Source organism: Pithys albifrons, chromosome 20, assembly GCF_047495875.1.
Source record: "Pithys albifrons albifrons isolate INPA30051 chromosome 20, PitAlb_v1, whole genome shotgun sequence".
NCBI lineage: Eukaryota > Metazoa > Chordata > Aves > Passeriformes > Thamnophilidae > Pithys > Pithys albifrons.
The window spans coordinates 7,289,948-7,305,363 of record NC_092477.1 but is presented as its reverse complement, the minus strand read 5'-3'; the positions used below and the strand labels follow the sequence as shown (position 1 = coordinate 7,305,363).

Here is a 15,416-nt window from a genome sequence, read left to right as displayed (position 1 = left end):
AGTGCTTTCTCAGTCAACTAGAAAGATCTCTGGAAGCAAAACAATACACCTCTGCTTCTTCTCCATGAACAAATATCAGCTGAGCCTGGAAAAAGCAACTATTTTCAGGTTTGCTTAGATAACACCACTTTACAAATCCCTGACATTTACAAATTTCCACAGCTGGTGATGCTGGGAAGTGCTGGGTCCATGTGGAGGAGGCAGCGGTCCCTCCCCTCTGGCACAGACCAGCAAAGGGTGTTGAGAGCAGGTGTGCTCTCCTTATCTCAGCTTTGCAGGCTTCACCTGGGCAACAGTTAATGCAGGAGCTGGAGGAATGAATGAATGGCATCGTGGAAAAGAGAAATATGCTTTGGGATTTGAAAAGCTCCTCTTATATCACCTGAGCCAGACCCCAGCAGTGAGAGGATAAAATTCCAGAAATACTGACAGGCACCTTGGCCAGGAAAACAGGGCAAGGTAAGGCACTTAAGGCAGGATTTCAATTGCAAAGTCCTGGCTCCAGTGGATATTTAACCTTCTGCAGAGATTCCCAGTCTTTTTGATGACATCCTCAGGAGAGCACGTTGGATATCACACGTTTTCCTCCTGTGAGGAGCTGATCAGAAGAAATGTGCTTTAGGATTTAAGTGAGATAGGGTGAGGGATTTGCTGAATCAGCTCTAAATTTAAACCTTGATTTGGTTAAATAATTAGATTTAAGCACATACATAGCTGTCACTGGCTGAATGTTAAGCACATGTCCAAATGCTACACTGAGTACAGAAGAATGGAAATAAGCCTGGGCTCACATGTCCAAGTTTCTTGTCCTTAGGAAAGAGGAGAGGGGAAACTACGTTTGATGAAGATTGTTCAGCATCGGTGTGGGGGAATAAACAGACTTGTGAGAGAATAACAGCTTTGTCAGGACTAAAAAGAAGTCTAAAATTTTAAAAGAACTTTCTTTTTAGAATATACGTATCTTGACAATACAAAAGCTATCACATCATAAATGCAGACCCCAAAAAGTCTCCATTGTCCTTTACAATAGAAACCATATTTGCTATTTACATTTCCTTCAAAAGCAAATTTACTTTAATGAAGCATCCACAAACAGAGCTCATGGAATTCATAAACATCTGGCAGGAGCTACATTCATGTTTCCACTCTGAATTGAATTACATCCCTTTGGTAAGCTGGGATAGACAGAGGCTAATGTCTGAAATTACAATTGGGGGATCATTTCCCCATCCTAAGAGAACCAAGAGCCAGGGTTGCAGGACGAAGTAAGCAAACACAGAATACTGTGTGCCTGGAATATCCTTTGAGAGTATGAGAAGAAAGAAAACATGAGCAAGAGATATATAAACCAGAAATCTCCCAGGCAGGAGATCTGCTGGTCTTTACAATAGCGACTTCCCCACATCACTGAAATCTGTAGGATTTCAGAGCACAGCCCAAGTTCCTCCTCTGTGTCAGGGATGTCAGAAAGGATGCCTCTCTGTCTCATAAATTCTGTATTGATCGTGCCACTGCAGTGCTCAGAAACAGCAGCCCAGCAGTGGGAGCTGAGGGCAGGATCAGTGCAGGGCACCAGCAACAGATCAGAGGCTCAGGCTCTGCTGGCAGAGCTTTATCCCTCTCCAATAATGGTGATCTTAGCACAAGATCAATTCCTTAATTCCCAATTTTCCCTGGGCACTTCCCCCTTTCTACCTTGATGGTCTGCATGTCCTGAGATGAACTGAGGTCTGCAGCTTATGAGGATACAGCTACTGATGCGTTCCTGGTTTGCAGGGCTGGGATGTGCTTTGAAGTCTGAGTTCCCTGGTGGAGAAATGTCCAGAGGGAGAGACTGGCACAGGGTCTGCTGGACTGAACATCTGGAGAGGAAATGTAAACCCAGACCACGAAGCTGAAGGTCTCTAATAAATGGTACATCATTTTGAGGATGGACAGTGCTGATGGCAGCTGGAGTCCTGCAGGATTTCTCCAGAGGGTTTGACTCTCTGTGTATCCAGCTACACCTAAAGGAAGGTCCCTGCTGTGCCAGCCAAACTCCTTTCTTTGGAGCTGAAACCAGGTTTGCTCTTGGTGTTAACCTTTGTGACAATAATAGATATTCCGTTTGTCATTCCTGACACTTAGAGTGGAGCTGCAAACAGCCCAGTCAGCTGTGCTTTCCTTGTGGGTGCAGGACTTGAGACCAACGCAGATGTAAGAAGCCAGAGCACGATTATGTGAGTGAATCTTGCACAACCCAAGAGCCAAACACGGCAGTTGCCCAGGGATGCCTGCTGTATGGAGACACTCAGTGCCAGGGATGTGGCTGCCACTCCTGGCTGGCAGTGCTGGGATTCCTTTTCTGTCCCTGCAAGCATTAAGGGAACTGGTAGAATCATCTGATCCTCTTGGAGGACCCACCTCTCCAAGAGCCTGTACATTCACAGCCTGGATTCATCCAGCAGGTGTTTCCTGTTCAACTTTGTGCTGTAGTTTTACCTGAAGATGTTTTCTGCCCTCCATTCAGAGTCTCCCATGAAGGAACATCTCCAGCTTCTCATCTGTCAGGATCATGGATGTCATGGACAGCTCAGTTAATCACTGCTGTGCAGCACAGAGGAATCTCACTCCCCAGGGGCCCCTCTGAGAACAGAGCTGGGAGGGGGAACTCCACAGGTCTCCCCACCAGGAGAACAGAGGAATGGAAGCTGTTTTACCCAGTCACAAGTTAAAAGCTGAACCCTGATATGCCTCTGCCGAACTTAGATGTTACTGGAGTCCTTCTAGAGGTGATTTTAAAGCTTAGAGCAGTTCCAGAGTACATAGCTGTGGTAATAAAGCTTCCTAATTGGTTATTCCATTTCCTTTTGCTGGTCACAGCTATTTGAAGAGAGTATTCGCTCTGGCATAGGGAAAGATATGCAATCCTTGGCTGTCCCAGATTCCCCAAGCAGGACTTGCAATAGAAGCAGAGATTGGAGGGAGGTAAAATGTATAGTTTAACTCCAGCATGTGTCTTTGAAAATAAAACATGGAAACAGATCCTTGGAGGGAGAAATGCAAAATATGTTGTTGTTGGGGCCTTTAGCAGAACCCATGTGTGGTCGCTATTAATACTTTGTAAAGCAGCTGGACAGGGAAAAACAACCCAAAGCAGGGATGCTCCTGCAATAAATATCCCATTGGAGAAGCAAGACTGAAGAGCTCAGTGGGACATGGGTTGGATGTCACAGGCAGGAAAACAAGCAGCTTTGGCAGGTCTAGAGGTCATTCTGCTGTCGACTGTCACCCAAACAGAGCAGGAAGCACCACACAAGAACTGACTCGGGAGGCCTGTGAGTTGTTCATTAATGTGACATGGGCTTGAAGCACCCTCAGTGATGCCAGTCAGCACCATCACCCAGCACTTGGCTTGGGGGGCTGCACCTTCCAGGCAGAGGGAGGGGGCACTGCTGAGGTACATATAGATAAAACCATAGGCTGGAAAAACCCATAGAAATACACAGGACATGCTTATAGTTTGATCTGCTAACTGTGCAAAACACACCTTTCTCACAGCCCTGCGGAGCCCTGCTAAGAGGTATCTATCCTGTGGGACTGGAAAGGGACACATGGGAAGAGTATGCTGCTTGTCTGCTTGTCAACTCTGTTTCTACTGGCCTTGTTTCTGAATTCTATGTCATGACATAACATTTCCTCCTTTATCTGCCTCTGGTTAAATCACAACACTTATCTCAGCTGCTCTTTCTCCCTTGGCAATAAAGGCACCTTTTCTGGTCTTCTCCCTTCACCCTTTTCCCAGCTCAGATACATCTTCAGATGACTAAATCTTCACCATTTTCTCAAGAAGCACCTGTAAACAGTGTTTTGACACTACACATGGTTGGAAAAGACAAACTGAACCACTTCTGTGCTAACCTCTACGCTGGACACCCCTCTGCCCACACACATCACTTGGATTCACATCCCTGGTAAGACTTGTTTTAAAGACCTCATGTTTTATGCACAGCAGGAACATGGCTGTGGCAACACTGCCCGAGTTCTGCTCATTTTCACACCCTCAGGCTAATCCAATTTTAATCCAGGTTGCTTTTTCAGTGGTCAAAAGAGAAGAAGGATAAAAGCTCCTGGAAAGTGCTTACCCTGCGGCCCTTCATCCCTCTCATCCCTGGTGCACCACGGGCTCCTGCTGGACCCTGGAAAGGGAAAAGGGAAACAAAATGAACATGGAGGAGGAGGAAGGCAGCAGCTGTTGGTAAGACCCCATGTCCCTAAGTGATCTGCAGGGGCCTCAAATGCAGACCCTTGACCGGCAGGTTGGTTCATTAAACTCTTGCCAGAGACTTTACCATATTTACTCCTCTGTAAATGGTCTGTTTTGAAAATCACTGATGGTCTTTGGATTATGAACATTCAGGCCAAGGATCCTGGCTGAGGTTTGTATGCTTAATGACCTGCAGCCTGTTATCTGTGTCAGTGGTGTGATGTGAAGTCAAACATCCAGAATCCCCTCCAAAGTTATTAAAAGCAGCTGTTGCTTAGTGTCTGTTCAAATATAATAATAATAATAATAACCAGGATCTGGTTTTTAGTTGTCCAAATACAAAATCAGACACCTCATCTTGAGTATTCAAGTTTGATCTTTTCAGCCAAATACTGATTTTATCTTCAAGTAATTGCTGCCCTGTTAGTGCTGCATAAATATTGATACTGGCAGATAGATGATAATTTAATTTGGACTGTTAGTGCTGTGGATGATGCTGTTCTTACACTTAGAGAGATTTCAGGTTTTCTTTTAACTTGCATTTGTACACACTTGATTTGTTAATGTGCATACAGAAAATGCAGAAAGCCAGCTTTTTTCCTGCTAGAATATTATCAATGTCAAAAAAATAAAGGATATGTTCAATTAACAAGACTTACTCCTGTATTTCAACTTTAAAACCACATATTTAAAATTAGTGTCCTTTTGCTGTCAGAAAAGAAAACCTCAAAATGACACATTCCATCCTTACTGTCTCAAAAACTCCACATCAAATTTGGCTATTTATATAATAAGAGCTTTTACCAACTGTCAACCCTGCACACTCCACCAAAGATCAGAACAAAATTGGGCTGTGACGTTCCTACTGCTCATACCACTGCCACTAATAAAGATTTTGCTTTTGGAATGGAGATGTTCAGAACACAAATGCTTTGCTGTTCTCACTCAAGATGGAAAAGTCAGTTGACCGTAACTGTATTTGCAGTCACAGTAAATCTCAGTTTTGGTAGTGAGGTCAGGAGTGACTGGCACAGAGGGGCAGTACATGTGTCAGATGCCTGTTTTATAGAGATTTTTATGATAAACACATACTGAAATGAAATTCTCTGTTGGCATTTGGAATATCCTTCTGGAAGTCTCAGCCTATCCGAAACAGCTTATGAAAATACAAGGACACAAACACGTTTTCTTATGAGGGAAAAATGTTGAGGAAACAACTAGATGCCATGCTGGGAATTTCAAGGTACCGTTTAGGAGAAGTGACCTTTAACATACCTATACATGTACATTATTCTAAAAAAAGTATATTAGCACAAGAGATGTATCATGATGGTGATCAAGAAGAGGGAGGAGGAATTCACAAGCCTCAGGGAGCTGAAACTAAGGGCAAAGTTCTCTACCACTGACTATACTTTGGCTTCCCATTCCCAATCACCCTCTAATGAATTAATCAGCCATCAGAGTGCTATAAGGCTCACTGGAGAGCTTGATCACAAAAATTTTAACAGTTAGAACAAACAACAGCATGCCTGAGGACTGGCTTGAAAAGAGAATAAGGAATGTTTGGTGGAGAAACAGCTGGAGTTAATGAGCAGGGATTTGATATTAGGGGATTATTTGATTTACTGGTTTTGTGGGGAAGTTTGACTTATTGAATTATGACTTCTTAAAATGCAGTCGTGGAGGAAATATTTTGCTTGGATGAACTTATTTGTCTGCAGGAGAAGAGGGAACTGAAGGAAATGGATGGACCTGGGGACCGTCTCAGAGCCCAGAGCTCTGCTGAGAGGTTTCAGCACCTCCACTTGGAGCTGATACCTCAACTCATAGTGTTGTTATGGCCAGTGAAGTCAGACAAAACTCAGCCTCCACTAAAGGTGCAGTTAGTGGTGCACTGGGCTGTGTATAGGAGCTTTCTGCCATGGGGCAAGTGCAGAACCTGCCTCGGCCAAGGGTGCTCATGGACACAGAGCTGGAGCCTGCCTAATGCTCTAGATATGCTAAGCCATGCAGCAGCTAACCTGATGGGAAAAGTTGCTAAAGCTGGGACATTTAGAGATATTGAATGGCCTTATAGGCTTCTGCCAACACCAAGTTCTGCCCCGAGGGGCCACAGAGCAGCTCAGGGCTGGGGGCTGCTGGCAGCATCATCCTGCTTTTATTGTAAGGGCCTGGAGGGTGCCATGTTGCTGCTCTTGAGGCAGAGATGGGTCACCCCAAGGTGCTGTTTGATCTCAGACCTTTCTTTCCCTCACCTTCACTGACTTGTAACTGTGCAATCTGTGCCCAGGCAGCAGCTGCCTGCAGCCAGTGCACCCAGAGCATCGCCGAGCTCCCCAGAGTGGGCAGAGCTGACCGTGGATCTGGAGGTCAAACCTTTGGCACTGCCTGGGCATTTTACTACTATGATCTTCCTCCTAATTAACAGCACTGTGGGAATTCACAAACTGAGCAAAATCCATTCCCTGCAGCCGCCCAGAGCTGCCTTTCTGTTGGCTCCAGCGAGCAGCACACAGCAGCACTTGCGCTGCTGGGAGGGCTGGAGCTCCGTCTAAACAACGGCTGTGGGAAACGAGCCGGGCTCAAATCTGCCTCCACAGCAATTGCACGCTCCAGCCACAGCTGCACATGTGCCACATGAGCCCATCCAGATGGAGGGTCCAGCTGGGGCAGCTGCTCTGCTGCTCCTCTCATGCCAGCAAGGGCTCTGACCATGCATGATGGGGTCACTGTCTGATGTGATCACCACACTGCCAACAATTCCCAGCCTAGAACATCTTGAGCTAGCAAGCCTGTGTCCTGCTACAAGACTGAAGCTGGATTGTGATTTTTCCATTCCCAATCAGGAAAATGAGCTATAAAAGTTTGAGTTAAGCACTGCTTCCTTTTTTTTTTTTTAGCATCTCTTTCCATGTTGTTCCCACCCATGACTCTTCCCTTTCCCCATGCCTCTTGTTCACATCAGACTCGTAAACTGGGATACAGTTGCTTGACATAGCCCACAAATGCCTAGGATACTGTATTACAAGGTGATAGTCTTTACTTACTGTTGGTCCAGGGATCCCAGGAAAACCCACTCCTCCTGGTGTCCCAGGGTGCCCCTAAAAGGGAAGAAAGAAGAAAATGCCTCGTGTGCATGCCCAGAATCTGCTCAGCCCTTCTTCCTCCAAGTGGGAAGAGAGGAAAAGAGTCATGGTTGGCTGCTTGCAAGGTCAGGCAGGTCTGATATTTGTCAGAGTAAAATGGCTCAGGGGCAGCTGGAGATGGACAGGCTGTTGACAGCTCAGCTCCAACCTGGCCACTGATATCAGCACCAAGATTTTCTGAACAGCCCAGAAGAGAATGGACTGAACTAATAAAAAAATCTGTCTTTGGGTCTTGCACCGTGGTTGACATGAAACAATTGTCAGAGCAAGACAAGGTCCTGCTGATGTTCCCTCTGTTAAACTCATAAAAGGGGCTTTCTGAATGGCAGAGCACAGGAGGACACTGAGTGTGCTGCCCAAGCACCCTGCACCTCCAGCTGCTTAGGCAACTTGGGATGCGGACACAGAGCCCTGTTCTTGGACTCTGTTCAGGAGCCAGGATGCTTGGGAACAGGCAATCCTTGAGTTTCTGGTTGTCTCCACTTGACACAGCAGGTTCTTGGATGATGGAGCTGCAGAACACTCCTCAAACCCCAGCGTTTCTCTGAAGGGAAGACTGCTGGACACAGGTTACGCCTTGATATCCAGCCAGTCAAATGGCCATTCCCATCCCCACAGAGACAGGAAGGGCTTGCAGCTGTTGCCATGTCACTGCAAGGCCAGGAGAAGCTGCACCCTTGGCCAGGACAGGGCAGAGAGGCAGCAGCAAGAGCGAGAGAATGCAGACTTACTCCTTACCATCGACCCCTTGACTCCTGGAGGTCCTGGGGGTCCCACTGAGCCACGGTCACCCTAGGAGAGTACATGGAGAAGAGTGATTTAGACCAATGAAACAATTTTAAAAAAATCCACAAATTCATGTCTATGCCACCAGCTTTCTACCACAAAGGCTTCCAATACAGAATGATCATCACCCTTTTTTCACCCATCTCATCAGAGTAGTTAAAGGACTACAGCAAGAATTAGCTAATCCTCAATACCCCAAGAAATACTCTTGCCATCCAACCACCAAGGAACAGGAAACAAGCAATGTACTCAGGACAACCTTCAACTCCACAAAGTTCTAGCACTAGATCCCAGGAGATCTCCAGCCCTTCCCACCCAAGGCACAACATATCCCTGTTCTGCAGTATCAGAATCCCTACACGTGCTGCCATTTTCAGAACCATGGATTTGAAATCTGTTGTCATGAGGCCTTGCTGAGAGCAGCGGGTCAAGCTGGAAAAAAACAGAGATGTTGCCTGGTGCTTTCAGAGGAGACTGTAGGTGCTGTGGGGGGACTACCTGTCCTGTGTCTCATACTGAGACCTGGAGGACAACTGTGACCCATAGGCCTGTGTGCACACCAGATGACTCCACAGCCCACCCTAAAGATACCACTCCTGAAACAAACTACCATTTGGCATTAAAATTTAATGTACCAAATGCCCACTTATTAATTCCACAAGTCTGTCTTATCCCCACATGCAGACACAAGGGAAGGAGACAAGATGCAAGTCCCCAAAAGCACCACTGTGACCCACTGATGTGAGAGTGACATGAAGGTGTGGCTCTAGGAATGGGACATTGACAACTCCTTTGGGAGATGGTGGCAATCCCCACCACAACTGTCTGTGCTCTCCCTCCAGCCCTAGTGATGCACTGGGAATTAGGTGTGTTATGTTTGTGTGCTCAAGGGGGATGAGGAAGGAGGATTTAGCAAATGCTGCCAAGTAGGTTACGCCCAAAATCTGACCTACCTTCCCACAGCGAAAGTGTAAGGGGAAATATTTTCTGGGCTCAAAGTAGCTTATTAAAAACAAAGCCCTGAGTTTGTGTTGTCACCAGTTGGCCCTTGTAAACCAATGTATGGATTTTTTTTCTCTCTGAATGGATAGATGGATTTTATTAAGGATGTATTAACTGCATTGTTCTCTTTGATAATCTTTGGATTCTACTGGCTTCAGTCTTAAGTTTTGCAGCTCTCAGGATGGAGATTGCTGACTCAGCTATGTCTAATGAAAGCATATTTCCCACTTCATTTAGCTCACAAGAGCATAGTAAGCTTTAGGATACTATGCCAACTGGAGGCCTGGTTGAGGTTTTGATTTGATGATAGTTATTTCTGTCATCCCTAAGTTTGTCCTGCTGAGAAGTCTGATAGAAATCACAGCTGTGCTGAGCACCTCCAAGGACAGATTTTAAAATGACAGCCCAGGTTTGCCTTGACACCAATGTAACATCATCATGCTACAGAGTCAATCTGAAAGATGAGGATGGCTCATGTGGTCAGGGCTTTGGCATGGAAGTCACAGAGACAGATGTGAACTTAATGGAGTAGGGAAAAAGATCTTCCCATGTCTCCTGCATGGCAAACCCCTTATTCCTCATTCAATTCAGGGCTGCAGCTGCCATCAAGACAGCTCACTCAGGCACCAATTTTCTGTGTAACCACCCCGGACACATCACAGGCTCTTTATTCCTCTATTTTCCTTCTCTAAAGCATAGCCCATGTCATGTCATTTCTTTTAGTGCTTGTGTGCCTTGACAGCCTGGACTGAGGCAGCTTCTGTTCCGGCCCCACTGGAGCCCACAGAGTGGAAAGACCTTTCTAAAGGCTGCTGCAGACAGACAATAAAATGCATCTGCAGCAAACCCAGTATAATTGTCACAGAGCCTTTACATCATTACCCAGAGGACAGGGCTTGAAGTAATAAAAGTGAGAGAAAGCACTGATGTGTGGAATGCATCATTTTATGCTCTTTACTATCTTTACAGCTGAACTGTGAATAATTAAACCACCAATGAAAACCAGCAGCCTGCAAGTGAGATACAATGACTGACATAGATGATTTGTCTTTGGAAGCTTCTTCTGAATAGAATTTTACACTCTGATAGAAAACAAATTAACATCCATTTACATTTTTATGGAAAATGAAGCCATTTTTCCTCCTGAAAGAAGCGTGTATCTGTACTGTACACAAGAGGGCACCAGTCCTTAGTGTGCCAGGAGCAACCGGAGGCAGCCAGACAGGATGGTCCTCATCAAATAAAAAGGGAAATATTTGAAGCAGCCTTTGCTCAGATGGGTGGCTGCACTCTTGTACCTTCTCTGCACCTGGGAAATTGCTGAAACCTCTCGTTCAATGCAGGCTCAGCCCTGGTCTTGTTCGGCCACCTTGGCAGCTCAGCGTGGGCTTGTGAGCATGTCTCTGCACAGATCTGTAACCTCAACCCTGTGGACTCCTCCCTTGACCAGGAACACAAGGCTAATGGGTCCTTCATTCCCATAAAAACCAGAGCTGACCGTAAGCTCTCTGGCACATTATGAATGAGGCAAGTTAAATTCTCACAGAATATTTGACAGCATCTCCTTGGAGGGCAGCGTGTGTTAATTCCTGCATGAGAAGTGGATGATTTTTGGCCTGGTCCACGACTAGCTCAGACACCCTGGACGTGCTGTATTCCCAGCTGGGTGTTGCACTGACATGAAAACTTAAATCTCCATGTTTCTCCCGCCCCAGTCTCCCTCATCCTGCATAAGTTATAACAATCATTTCCTGCAAGCAATCTTACCTTTTCTCCCGCTATTCCAGGCTCCCCCACCGGACCAATGAAACCCATGAGACCCTGAGGAAAGAGAAAAGTACAATTAATTTTCAGTTTTATTCGCTGAGAAAGTAAACAGTTTCTTTGGTCCACCTTGCTGGTTGCAACAGCAGAGCATCCCTCATATAATACTCAGTAATTCCTACTGGCCACGAGAGCGGACAGAGTTGCTCCCGGCCATGGGAATGTCTAACTCCACAGCTGGTTCTGCTTTAGGCGCCAGCTGGAACGGCAGCACCAGGATCTGCAAGAACCACAACACACAGTATAGGGGATGACTTAAGCACGTTCTGTAGAAAGGCCGAGTCCATAGTGTGGCTTTGTTTTGAGAGCTTTTCCCGAGACACCAGCGCAGCTTCCCCAAGAGCATCGACAGCGGGAGCTCCCAGGCTGCACAGGGACAGAGACCTGCCATCATTTTAGCTGCTGGACTGGGTAGGCTTCCTCTGGGTTAATCTGAGCCCTTTGTGCAGACTAGTTTTGCCCTGGATAGTGTCATGCTGGTGGGATGCCAGTAGGAAATAAAGGTCTTCTCAGCCAGAGGGGCCAGCAGGGCAGTGGATCCAGTGCACTGCTCAGAAAATATCTTGGAAGAAACCTCCAGTCTAAGCTCAGGATTTAATGATGTTCAGGATAACGAAGAAGCAAACAGAACTGCTTTTAATTAGGAGGATGGAAACAGATGCAATCTCAAGCTAAGATTCCTGAGAATTAAAATACAGCAGCCTCCCTACCAGCTCCAGCAGTTTCTGGCTCTAGAGATGCAAGGGACCGTCCCCTCTGCCACCGCAGGCGCTCGCTCTCACTGTACAGTTCTCATGGCCTCATTCTGAGCCCCAGCAAGGGTCATTGGGAGACAGCTATCTATATTTAGCTCCTTCAGTTAGCCTGTAACTTAAAGGGATTCATCTCCTGTTGAAACACTTCATAACCTGCCCACACTTGGCATGAGTGCTGCCAAATGAAGCCATGCCGCAGCTTGTTTGATTTTCGGCAACAGTCAGATTGGTGCTGGTGGGTGGCTGCTGAGCAAGTCAGAGCCAGGAGATGGATTCTTCAGTGGTATCATCCCATTCTTACTCTTCTTTAATTTGTTTTTTAGAATATTTTGAAAACTTCAAGATAAATTGTGAAGTTCCTCTATGCAAGAACAAATACAATGGGAGAAAATCTTTACCACAAAGGCAACTTCTGGAAGGTGATCTCAGAAAAGGGTGAGCTTTCCACCCCACTGTCTCCTTTCTGAGGGAACACCAAGAAAAGAAGGGAAAACTTCCTCTCTGTACTCCTGCTGCATTGCTTTTCCCATTCCCAGCTGGCCTGACACATGTGCAGTTTGCAGAGGAGCTCTCTGCAGCCTGTTTACACCCCTGCATTGACAGTGAGAGGCGATGCTGCCCAGGTGCAGAGGACACCCAGTGTCCAGAGCAGCTGCTCACAGGCTGTGCAATTCCTGCCACCAAAAGCCTCTCCCTCTCCGTGAAGTTACACTCACAATGTAGAGATACAGCACAAAACAACCAGCCTCATCACTATTCCCACAAGTGTGAGGCTCAGCAGACCCATTCTGAGGCAGAAAACACAATATGGGTCACTCTCTGATGACTTTTAGAGAGAATGGCTCTTGACAATGACTCCAAATACTGAGACGCTTCATGCATTAACATTCCTCATGTGGTGCAATTAAAAACTATCCTCTGAGCATCTCTGGAGACAGGAGCTCCTTGCTGAGACATGATGAGAGGTTCAACAGAGAGAGCTGAGGGCTGGCTTCACCTCTTGTGGGGAGCAGCCACACACTCTGCCCTGAGTCGTCACTCTGGCATGGGAGCAACATCCAGGTGAAAAGCATATGGAAAAACTCATGAGAGAAGGCAATGAGGTCAGCAGGTACATCAGACCCTGGAGTTAAATGCTTGTTGGAATTTCATCCAGAGATGGTGTCCAGGGAACTGGCATGCCACAGAGCCAAAACAGAAATATTAAGGGATTGATTGTCACCAACCCTTCTGACATCAGCACTGAAAAGAGTCTTTGCTTTGAAATGGTCTTTGTGTCTGAAGCTGAGGCAGTCCCAGAGCACCAGTGTGCCATCACAGCCCCTCTGCACGGACAAGACACACATGGGAGCAGCGTTGGACTCAGCAGCAGATCACCCAGCACAGGAACCAAAGGGAGAGTGGCAAAATTTGCAACACCTGCCTATGTGAGGTTGCCACTGGGTGGCATTGCTGAAAGCTGCTGGGTCAATGACCCTTTCCATTGGATGCAAGTGCAGATATCAACTGTATCCAGTGACCCCAGTCTCCCTGTAGCCCAAGGCCATGAAAAAGGCAAACATTAAGGTAAAGAAATGAGATGCCACAGCAAATGCATTGCTAGGCAAAAATGGACAATAAAGCAAGAAAGAATCAATCTGTTGCTTAATTTGCAGCATTTTTGTAAAACTGCAGAATTGTCTCTCCTGGGAAGATGCTCTTGAAGATACTTCTGGTTACTCAGGTCAGCCCACCAGAATAAAAGAGATCCCTGCTCTGCAGCAAGTGTCAGTACCATTTAGAATGAGACTGTTACAAACACCTTTCTGAGGGGCCCTGTATATCCAAGCTCAGGCTTGAAGGCCAATCTTCTGACACACTATCCATGGCAGCATCAGCTTCCACCCTAAAAAGTCTCTTAACAATCTGGGTCATGAAGCAAGACGTACTGGTGGTGCTTCCCAAGCTGGTCTGCTGGTGCTCTGCAGATGGGTTTGCAGAGATTGCAGAATGCCCAGAGAGAGGGAAAGTTCTGTCTGTGCTGGTGCATCATGTTTCTGTCCAGGAGATGTCCCTGCTCCCTGTGTACCCAGCAAGAGGAGCATCCCAAGGCAGAGCAGGGACCCTGTGGTGTGGCCAGGCTTCCAGCACAGTAGCTCTGCAGTGTTTGCAGCCAGCACTGTCTGCACGGGGCTAAATTAACTAACATTGCTGTGTCTGTAAGCAGACACAAATCGAGATAGATATGTCTAGGCCAAATAACTCTCATTCAATTATTGGGAGTATATGAAACAACTGGGGGGGATTGGGTAATGATGTTCTTCACTGGCCAAAATGGGATAGACACTAAAGGGAACACAAGGAGATTTAGGTTTTAACACAAAAAGATTTAGGTCTTAAGAACCAGAAAAGCCACCAATGGCGAATGTTTAATCAAAGCAGACATGAATTGTGGCCACTGCACTGAAATGTGTCTGGCGCAACATATTTTTCCCAGGTTCCCAGGGTTGAAAAGAGGGCCTGCATCGAACACGACTCCAGGCAGTGTGTGTAATGATGCACGTGAAGTCCCAGCAGCGGTGGCTGCCCGGATAAAGGCCCACAGTATACAGGAAAGAATCTAAAACATTTATATTAGACAGGGAGTTCAGCATGTCGCTGGTGATTCAGTCTGCTGTATTCCCCAGCCAAGGGCATGGCGAAAAAGGGATGGAGATTGTTAAAAGGTTGCTGGGGGCTTGAGGGGAAGGAAAGGGGGGGACTAGTGGGTTGTAATTCCTATCTCCTGTCTCGCTTTCCCCCATTTATTGTCCGGCCCTGTCATAATTAAGCCCCCCTTCTTGGCTCCATCAACAGAGAGCAAGTCAGCAATGAAGCCTTGAATAAATCATAGCCCATTTGAGAGAAACAACCGACCGGCGAGCCCAGCATGAGCAGGGTCTCCCAGGGACGGGACCGCCAGTCGTTCCCAGCGGGAACCGATCGAGGCCTTTCTGTTTTACTGGTTCGCTAGAACTCAAAACAAAACAAACCAGGGACAAAGGACGGGAGAGAGTAAATGTACAATCCTCCCATTCAGATGAAAGAAAGGGAAAGTAAAACAGTAAATATCACAGTTTAAGGGAGGACGCTCTGACCCGCAAAGAACAGCCATGTGGCTTAACCCCCTGTGCACCGGGTCCAGCCGTACCCTGGCGCTGCACTGGGCTCCTGCTGTGAGCAAAGGAAAGGTGGAGACATGCTGTCAAAACACCATGTCACATCAAAGAGGCCGTGAGCACTACAGTGCCCATAAATCCCTGGAGGAGAGGTCTAGAGGTCAGAGACTCTCCAGAGGGGAAGGTAAATGTATTGGGAAAAGTGCAGCTCCAGGATGTGGGAAACGCCATTGCAATTCCTGGCTCAGTTCTTGGTGACCATCTTGGTGACCAACTTGACCTTGGCCAAGTCAATTGATATCGCCCCATGTCAGACCCCACTGCAAACCTGACATTCCAGCCCCTCCTCCTTTGGAAGGGAAAATGCATTAAGGAGGTAACTGATGGCACTGGTGTCCTTTGGCAAATTATTTTAGAATGCTGATACTGGGACAAGATGTTTTTCCCTTAAAGGATGAGAGACCCCCAAGGGGCCATGGGGTGACTGCCCTTCCCAGCATGGTGTGATGGGGGTGTGGCT

General features: G+C 46.8%; 1 protein-coding gene across 1 annotated transcript in view; it reads right to left on the bottom strand.

Annotated features, from left to right (window-relative positions):
* COL27A1 (collagen type XXVII alpha 1 chain) overlaps positions 1-15,416 on the bottom strand; it is a 145,956-nt gene that overhangs the window by 46,226 nt on the left and 84,314 nt on the right. Inside the window, exons 26-29 of the mRNA XM_071574400.1 lie at positions 10,948-11,001; positions 8,131-8,184; positions 7,294-7,347; positions 4,125-4,178 (exon numbers count right to left, since the gene is read on the bottom strand). Coding sequence (XP_071430501.1) covers positions 4,125-4,178; positions 7,294-7,347; positions 8,131-8,184; positions 10,948-11,001 — 216 coding nt within the window. The remainder of the gene's footprint in view (positions 1-4,124; positions 4,179-7,293; positions 7,348-8,130; positions 8,185-10,947; positions 11,002-15,416) is intronic.